At 35.3% G+C, this 10,302-nt stretch overlaps 1 protein-coding gene across 1 annotated transcript in view; it reads right to left on the bottom strand.

Annotated features, from left to right (window-relative positions):
• The window catches only part of Mat89Ba (nucleolar protein 6 Mat89Ba), a 466,793-nt gene that overhangs the window by 358,867 nt on the left and 97,624 nt on the right, over positions 1-10,302 (bottom strand). Inside the window, exon 7 of the mRNA XM_089102007.1 lies at positions 6,465-6,689. Coding sequence (XP_088958133.1) covers positions 6,465-6,689 — 225 coding nt within the window. The remainder of the gene's footprint in view (positions 1-6,464; positions 6,690-10,302) is intronic.

Genomic DNA, 10,302 nt, shown 5'->3' on the forward strand with positions numbered 1-10,302 from the left:
CATTTTCTTTCTGAACGGCTTATAACTTAAAAGTGTGCATCCCCGAGCCAAGGGTCCATAATTTGCAAAACAATTTTAGTTTTGAGCTGAATTCTGACGTCAGAATATAGGAGCATTGTTTTCAGTGTCTATCATATAATCTAACACTTACTTACTTACTCCTCGTACCGGGGTGGTGTTGAGAGCGAAAACCACCCACCCGAGTAGGCCTATATGTTACTTGCCAAAAACTACTTTAGTTTTATAGCTTTTTTTTACTATACCGTTCGCATGTACTGTCAAACGTGGCTTGCTTCAAAACATATTCCAGTTTGGGTTTGCTTAAATGGAAGCTATAAAATTCCCTGTCGCTGCAAAAATAACATAGGTTTTTGCTCTGGCAATTTGAATTTATACCGATGTAAAAACTCCCAACTTCCAGAACTTATTCCTGGCTCCCAGTCTTAGAATCAACATCTCAAAAAGACGATACAATAGGTTATTGAGACGAAATTGTACTTAAAAAAAACTCGTTTTTTTTTTATAAAATCATAAATTTAAAATATATTTCGGCGGTATCGATTCGTGACACCCAAAAATGGATCTAAAATTCGTGTCATCCCCGATAGGCTTGAAACTTGTAGGAAATATGGATATGGCCGGGTAGAGCTCAATGAAAAAAAGTTTGGTTATATCCCTGTGTGACACCTAAAACGGACCCAACTTATTTTGTTTTCTCCGATTTGCTTAAACTTACAGGCCATGCAGAAAGGGAAATAGGGGACCTCAATGAAGACAAAACTATTGAATGCAAAGTGTTGTGCTTATTCATGACGTTCATTTATGGATTTTCTATCCCAATATATATGAAAATCCTATTTCCCATCAGTTGAAATTTGTAGCTAAAAAAATTAGTAAATACTAATGCACAAAACTATGGATGATGGAATATTTTCACTGAATATCCAAATTTTGCCCACAATTCAAATCACAAACCAACATTTCACTTCTTAAGCAGAAAAACTAAAAAAAAATATAAATAAATTTACAATTAAACAACAATAAAACAATGAAACAACAATCGAAAAACGAAGAGAAATTAATTTAAAAAAAAGTATTTTCGGAAAAAAAAAATTTTCAAAGAAAATTAAAGAGCCATCCATATTAAACCCAAAACGAGCAAAAAAAGTCATGCAATAATTTAAACGTAAAATGAATATAAATTATTTTCAATGAATGAATTGAGCAAAAACGAATAGCTTAAAATAAAAAATCCCATTAAACATTAAGGCAACAAATATTGCTATCAACAAATATTATCGTCAAAACATTTCACATACCAATGGGATTCGATGCTAGTACTATATTTGAGAATAAGCCAAATCAAAACATGATTCAGCTACATACTGTGTAATCCCTCTCGTAAAATAAGAATGTACAATATAGCTCCATTTTTTTTTTTTTTTTTTTTTTTTTTTTTTTTTTTTTTTTTTTATAAAAACCCAAGGGAGAGAATCAACTTTGAATTAATAGCTTAAGACAAATTCCATCACTAAATTTCTTTGGAATTTCCTTACAAAACAGTTAATTCCATATGAATAGAGCTGCAAGCTAAACTACGATATTCAGCTGAGAGAGGGTTCAATGAGAAAAATATAATATTTTGAACAAAATAAACTAGGAACAGAATTTTCAAATATAGTGTGTAAACAATTTATTTGACCAAACGATTCTTTAAATTAGCAACTGACAGTTTTCATAAGCACAAAAAATTCAACATTCACTCTCTTCTTGAACTCGGCCAGTTTTAATTTGCTACAGCTTTTTTCTTAGAAATCATTGGAGACGTCAAACTGGCTTCAGTGACGTCTCTCTTATTTTAGAACTTTAATTTTTCCTGACTTTATACGAAAAAAATCAAAGCTTATCCCATTGGTGTGAGCTAGCCAAAACGTTGTCAATAAACTTCCTAGAATTTGGTTTTTCTAACTCATTACCCACTTAATTTACGAGCCACCAAAGGCATCATTAGTTCTAGTGGAAGAAGAACACAATTATGCAATAATTTCCATATTTATTAATTCTTTCTACTTTCAGGGACATTAAACGTCGGAAACGCTAAGAAAACAAGCGATCAAAAGACTTCTAGAATTCAACAGCCAAGAAAATAGAAAATAGCGGAGATACAAGATAATTTTTTTAATTTGACTAGTTCAGTCGTATTCTCAAGCTCGTATATGACGTACGTAGAAATAGATAACAGGTATAGGCCAGATTCCACAAAACCTCACGGTAAGTTTTCACCGTTAACCCCGGGTCAAGCCATATTTTAAAATAGAGTTTGTGGATTTAAAAATCGAATAAATAGCAATATCAACAAGAATCTAACCTTTCTTCTTTCTCTATCTCTGTGATACCGTATAGAATTTAAAAAGTAAACATAACTTAGTTCAGTCTAATTATCAGACAACACTGGAAAGAACCGTTTTGTATCAAGACAGTTTTTGGACATCTAATGCACCTTTTTACCGCGAAATTAAGCAACAAAAGAAGTTTCAGAGCTGTCAAGTCACCTAGAATATGTAATTAACAATTTTTTTTCAGTTCAGTTTTGCATAGTTTTGGTGCTTTGGATTATTTTTAAAAAGAATAATTGTGGTTATTTGTTGTTTGTTTTTTTTTCATTATTTATAATTGTATTCTAAATTCCAAGACAATCCCTAATTCATACCGGCAGCCATGGACTTTGCCTTTAGCGTGCCCTCTGCCCTCCCACTGGAGCTACTGTTTTCTATACAAAAATAATGATAATGAGGATAATGTATCCCCCTGGGCTGGTAAGTGAGATATCCGTAGTCTATATGGGTTTGTGAGCGCGCCTGTTATGACAATAGGCCAGCACAAAAAAATCATAATCATATAGCGCTGCCTAAGTAAAGAACGATGTTAGCACAATGTATTATTTTTTTCTGGTTTAGACCAGGGCACTTCTTATTAAAGCAGTTACCGTAGAAACTTGAAAAAGGGCTCATTCGATTGGATATAGGAACGATTTGCTCCCTTTTTAATAGCCGAAATTGACTAAAAGGTAACTAACACCCCTTCCATGCTCGCCATTTCCCCAAACACATCCAATCAAAATTTTGAGATAGGCATTTTGTTCAACGCAATTGTAAGTTCTGGAAATTATATCTTTGAGCAGGACACTCTCCCCACAGTCTTCAAGGCAAGGGTTATAAGTTATGCATGGGGGGCATATAAGGTTTTTATTGAAAGTTTTGTCGTAGAAACTTGAAAAAGGGCTCATTCGATTGGAAATCCAAAGGGCTAGTGCCTTTTTTAATAGTCAAAAGTGACTAGAGGGCAACTAATCTCCCTCTCACACCCACCTTTTCGCCAAACACATCCAATCAACATTTTTAGATAGCCATATTGTTCAACGTAGTTAAAAGTTTTGGAAATTAGGTGGAAATGAGGATACCTAGGATATGGGGATATCTAGGATTGGAAATGAGGATACCTAGGAAACAGACATGGCCATTTTTGGTCTACTAATAAAGCCTTTCTACTAATAAAGTCCTAAAGCTTCGACAAACATTATAGTTTCTGATGGACAACAACTCAAACTATCAGAGGGAGTCAAATGTGGTATTGCATCACATTTAAAAGCCCTTAAAACATCAATCAGGAAATATTTTCGGGAGCGAAATAGTAAAGAAAACTGGATTTGAAATTCCTTCAATCAATTTTTTTTTTTAGCAACCAGCTTGTTAATCTCAGATAAACAAGCATTAATTGAAATTTCAACAGGTTCTTCTCTGTGTTTCCATTTTAAACATGCAAATCTTACTGAAATCTGTGTAGATGCAACGAAATAATATAAAATCATCAGTGATAAAGCCTTGAAGTGTGTGCTGCCTTTCCAAAGACCAGTACATGTTGAGAGGACATTTTCATGATATGCATTTATCAAGAAAAAATATAGGAAAAAACTCGATGCAGCTCCAGATTTAAGGCTCTACCTCTCATCGTTATGTCCATATTTTAAAAATCTTAGCTCAAATCCAATCTCAAGGATCTCATTGAGAAGCATTAAGTAGCCTGTTCATAAATGTTAATTAATAGTCGAAAGTGATTGAAGGGCAACTAACGCTCCTCTCATGCCCACCATTTCCCCAAACACATCCAATCAAAATTTTGAGATGTCCATTTTGTTCAACGTAGTTGAAAGTTCTGGAAATTATGTCTTTATGGATGGTAACCTCCCCCCCCCCCCAAAGCCCTCAGGGTAGGAATTTTCAGTTATACTTATACACTGGGGACATATAAGGTTTTTATAGAAAAGCGATGTTGTAGAAACTTCAAAAAGGGCTCATTCGATTGGAAATTGAAAGGGCTAATGCCCTTTTTAATAGTCAAAATTGATTAAAGGGCAACTAACCTCCTCTCACACTCACCATTTCCCCAAACACATCCAATCAAAATTTTGAGATAACCATTTTGTTCAACGTAGTTGAAAATTCTGGAAATTAGGTCTTTGACGATGGTAACCCCCTTATAGTATTCAGGGCAAAGGTTGTAAGTTATGCCGTGGGGGCATGGAAGGTTTTTATAGATAGCATTGTCGTAAAAACTTCAAAAAAGGCTCATTCAATGGAAAACTGAGAGGGCTAGTGCCCTTTTTAACAGGCAAAAGTGACTAGTCAAAAGTTTGGGAAATGGTGGGCGTGAGAGGGGGGTTAGTTACCCTCCAGTCACTTTTGGTCACTTTCAATAAAAGCATTATATACCCCAGGGCATAACTTACAACCTTATCCCTGAGGGCTCTGGGGGGAGTGTCATCTTAAAAGTTGAAAGTTCTGGAAATAAAGATGACACTCCCCCCAGAGCCCTCAGGGATAAGGTTGTAAGTTATGCCCTGGGGTATATAATGCTTTTATTGAAAGCTTTGTCGTAGAAACTTGAACAATGGCTCATTCGATTGGAAATTCAAAGGGGAAGAGCCCTTTTTAATAGTCGAAAGTGATTGGAGGGCAGCTAATCCCCCTCTCACACCCACCTTTTCCCCAAACACATCCAATCAAAATTTTAAGATTACCATTTTGTTCAACGTAGTTGAACGTTCAGGAATTTCGGTCTTTGAGGATGCCACCCCCCCCCCCAACAGCCCTAAGGGCAATGGTTATAAGTTATATCCCGAGTGCATATAAGGTTATTTTAGAACGCGTTGTTGCTGAAACTTCAAAAAGGGGCTCATTCGATTTGAAATTGAAAGGAATAGTGTCTTTTTAAATGGTTAACAGTGATTGGAGGGCAACTAACCCTCTCTTACGCTCACCATTCCTCCAAACACATACAATCAAAATTTTGAGATAGTCATTTTTTCAACGTAGTTGAAAGTTCTGGAAATTAAATCTTTAAGGATGACAGCCCCCCCCCCCCGACAGCCCGCAGGGCAAGGGTTGTAAATTATACCCTGGGGGCACATAAGGTTTTTATACAAAGCGATGTAGTAGTAACTTAAAAAAGGGCTCACTCAATAGGAAATTGAAAGGGCTAGTGCCCTTTTTAACAGTCGAAAGTGACTGAAGGGCAACTAACCCCCCTCTCACACCCACCATTTCCCCAAAAATATCCAATCAAAGTTTTGAGATAGCCATTTTGTTCAACGTAGTTGAAAGTTTCTGGAAGTTATGTATTTGAGGATAACAAATCCCCTAGAGCCCCCAGGGCAAAGGTTGTAAGTTATGCCCTCGGGGCATATAAGGTTTGTATAGATAGCGTTGTCGTAGAAATTTCAAAAGGGGCTCATTCAATTGGAAATTGAGAGGGCTAGTGCCCCTTTTAATAGTCGAAAGTGATTGGAAGGTAACAAACCCCCCACTCAAGCCCACCATTTCTCCAAACACATCCAATCAAAATTTTGAGATAGCCATTTTTTTGAACGTAGTTAAAAGCTGGAAAATAGGTCTTTGAGGATGACAATCCCCAACAGCCCTCAAGGCTAAGGTGGTAAGTTATTCCCTGAGGGCATATAATGTTTTTATAGAAAACGTTGTAAAAATTTCAAAAAGGGCTCGTTCGATTGGAAATTGAATGGGCTATTGCCCTTTCAATTTTTTTTGGAAGGGATGGTTGTTTAACTTCTAAGAGGCTCAGTCTTTCTCCCTGAAAAAGATTATGTTAATATAAAACGAACAGAAATTAATCAAACAAACTTTTTTTTCACAAAATAAGTTTTTAGAGAACTCCATTAAACAAAAAATGAACAAAAATAGAATTATATAATTTACCAAGCACACCACTACCATAAATCAGGTATACATATATATATATATATATATATATATATATATATATATATATATATATATATATATATATATATATATATATATATATATATATAATATTTATACACATATTTTATTATTTATAATTATTCGTATATACATTTATTTATTATTTTAATATTGCAATTTTACCTCGTCCAAATTCCTCTGGTGCAGCCATACTTTTAGTAGAATAAATGCATCGGAAGCTGCTGGCATTTTTTCAAATACGTCACGTCTTTTCTTCTCATTCTCTTCAAGAAGTATTTCCCGAAGCATGGCAGCATTATATTTTGGTGTGGGTAAATTATTAGTCTCATCTCCGTTTGAGATCCAGGATGCACGGATCTTATTCGTTGAAGGAAAAAACTTTGCAACCTAAAAAAGAACAATCTTAAATAAAAAAAAAAGAACAGAAAATCTTATCTCGGAAAATTCATCTCTTCTTTAGTGGTACATAGATTTTTTTTCTTCTGGAAATATGAATTCCGAAAGAGATATGAGCTTGGGTTCTCTTCCAACTCTTCTGAGGTCATTGAGTTTCATTCAATGGAGCAGTTTGAGGGGGAGGGTGTGTCTTGGGGCCTAGTATTGAGACTAATTTTTTTTTTTTTTTTTTTTCTTTTTTTTTTTAAGGACAGGAGATTCAGAAAAGCAAACAGCTATGCTACAGGCGTCTAATGAAATCGCTATTGTAATGAAAATTCTTATTTAGAGTTACTTCCAGTCTGTCTTCATCTGTCTTCTTCAGAACGATGCATCTGAATGGTGCGGCAACAGCAAACCTTGAGTGAAAAAATACAAATGAATGTGCAATGTCAGTTTAATATAAATATACTGATATTTACTAATCAAACTGTTAATATTATTTGATTTATTAAAATTATAAAAGTAAAAACATTTATATTTTTTTCAGGAAAGTACAAATTTTGTTCGGGCCTTGGGAAGGCATAGGGGTTTTGAACCCAACTTATGCTAATTTCTGCTCGTTTTGAGTTTGACTTGTTTACTTATTGTAATTTCTGTTCATTTTGAGTTTCATTTATTTATTGATGTTGATTAGTGGTAGTTTCACGCTTGGTAGACCGTTTCGTTTCAATTTTCGTCATTTTTGGTTTAATGTAGCTCTTTATTTTTCTATGAAAAACTAATTTTCTAGAAACAGTATTTGTAATTAATTTCTGTTCGTTTTATATTGACTTAGTCTTTTCAGAGAAAGAGAAAATAATACTTTAAATCTTTTCGTTTTTTTAAAGAATTTATATAGTTTGGCCTGGTATTTGTAAGTAGAGGAGGGGGTGTTACTCCGACGATTACACCACCCCTTCGAATCCCGATCCGGACACTGTTTTTAAAACTCCCACGATCACCACGTGGTTTATGGGGTCAATGACCTCTTTTTCCTCGGTCGATTTATTTGATGTTTCCATGTGTAATAGCTCCGGGATGAAGGTTGCACATGCGCATTGAATTCTAACGGGAACAATGTTATTGATCTAGGACTCGAGGGGGAAGTGGATTTCCGAGAAATTGATTGCGTAATCGAAGGGGAAGTTAATTTCCGAGAACTTGATTGCGTAATCGAGGGGAAGTGAATTTCCGAGATATTGATGGTGTAATCGAAGGGGACGTGAATTTTCGTGAACTTGGATTTACATAATCGCTAGGGGAAATTATTGATTCACGAAGGGGAGAATTAAGAAACAAACATGGCTTCTTTAATCTGTGATTTACATAATCGCTAGGGGAAATTATTGATCCACGAAGGGGGAATTATGAAACAAACATGGCTTCATTGTTGTTTGGTTAGTTTAACCTGAGAAATTGATTTACATAATCGTTAGGGGAAATTATTGATTCACGAGCGTGGGGAATTATGAAACAATAAGGCTTCTTTAATCTTTAGGCCTGAGGGATTTATTTATTATTGTTGTTTTTGGACAAGTGCATGCGAGGGGTGAATGTCAAAATGTCCTGGAACAGGAAACAGTTAGATCACATGTGTCCTTCTCAGCCAATCAGAGAGTCGGATACATCCTCCTTCTCAGCCAATCAGAGGGCTTGTTACATATGATTTCCCCGTTACATAACAATTCACCCTTGAGATTTCGTATATAACGGACATGCAATTTGATTCAATTATCAGAAAGTATTTTGACGCTGTGTAAACAACAATGGATAAATTTGATGAACTTGAAGCCTTGGCAACTTCAATTTACCATGTAAGTACATTTTTTATTTTCAAACGAATTTTCCATGGACATCCTTACCTCTATAGATTCTAGCTAAATCCCCCCTCCCTCGACCATTGTTTTACTACCAAATTCTCGCATAAAGAAATAGCATTTCCATGAACAACCGTCCCGCTATAGTTCCATCTAAATCCCCCCGCCCTCCACCATTGTTTTACAATCCCCAATTCTCGCAATAAGAAATAGCATTTCGATAAATTCCTTCCCTCTATATTTCCACCTAAATCCCCCCCCCCACCATTGTTTTACAATAATAATCTAGAAAAAATAAATACTTATCCTTCCCTCTATATTTACAGCTAAATCCACCCCCCACCATTGTTTTACAATACCAAAATATCGCAAAAAGAAATAAATATCCATAACTCTATATTTACAGCTAAATCCCTCCACCATTGTTTTACAATCAAATTCTAGCAAACAGAAATAACATTTCAATAAATTCCTTCATTCTATATTTCCAGCTAAAAGCGATCACTTACCTTTTGTCAATTTTTAATGAAAATGCCGTTCTGTTTTGACATAGCGCGAGGCCTAAATTAGCAGTCACCCTTTTTCCGGTTTACAAACGCGGCAGGCAAAGGGACTATTCTTCTGTCAAATTAAAACACTTTGAGGCAATTGTAATAATTTGGCGCAGACGCAATGCGCTATTTGGAGAAGAGAAACAGATTAAGTTTAACAATATATTTAGGGCATTATGTGAAAGGGGGCAATACATCGCTTCTAACAGCTTCATTGTATGTAAAAGTAAGGGTGATTCTGTTTATAGACATGTACGTCCATTGACAATAAAAATAATTTTTAAATTTATAATTTTTTCAAGCCTTAAATAAATTTTAATTTATAGTCAATTTTTTGACTAAATTATTTTTGTTGGGGGTTAGCAATTTTATTTGAAATATAAAAGATAATTGCTTCTCTTTTTCTTGAATAAAACGCATGATTAACTTTATGAGAGTGTAGACTTAATTTTCCTAAAGTTAGGGGGAGTGAATGTGGGTTTTGTGATTTCTTAGTGATAAACTAAACCAAAATAATGTTTAATAATTTTCTTTCTTTAAAAAGGGGCAAATTATTTTGATTTGATTTTTCTTCTCTTCTTTAAGGCAAATTATGAAGAATTTGTGGGCACTGCTTTGATGGGACCTATGGCTGGCGCACATAGCGAAGAATGCGTGCCCCCTCCTGCCAAGAAAGCGAGGGCCAATAATGCGCCCCCTGTCATGCAATATGATCGCTTGCCAAAGCCCCCCAGCTCCACACTACCTACCCAAGTGCAGCCACCTACGCAAGCCACTCTTAATCGAGCCACAATGGTGTCTGGCCAAACACTAAAAACAGAGTGGGTGAATAGCTTCAATGCCGAAGCCCCACCTACACAAGCTTTTTCAAGGGGCTCAGAAGCTACCCCGACTGCACAAGTCACAGCTCCTGTACAAGAAATTAACGTCACCAGTCCCTTCGCCCTCCAACATGCACTACCTGGTCCTTTGAGCATACAAGCCCAGACGGATTATGCAAATGTGAGTATTTCTTCTTCAAACTACCTTATAGAAATATATAAAAACAAAACTTTTATTTTCAACCCAATATAAATTTATCTCAGCGAGATATATCTAAATGTAATTTTTTGCAAATAAACAACTCTTTTCTCTGTTGCTTCACATATAGTTTTAGATACCTTTGAAACTCAAAATACTATTTTTTCTAATCTTTACTATTTTCTCTGCTATTAT

Source organism: Artemia sp. Qi Xiang Cuo, chromosome 16 (genome assembly GCF_049724085.1).
Source record: "Artemia sp. Qi Xiang Cuo chromosome 16, ASM4972408v1, whole genome shotgun sequence".
NCBI classification, from domain to species: domain Eukaryota; kingdom Metazoa; phylum Arthropoda; class Branchiopoda; order Anostraca; family Artemiidae; genus Artemia; species Artemia sp. Qi Xiang Cuo.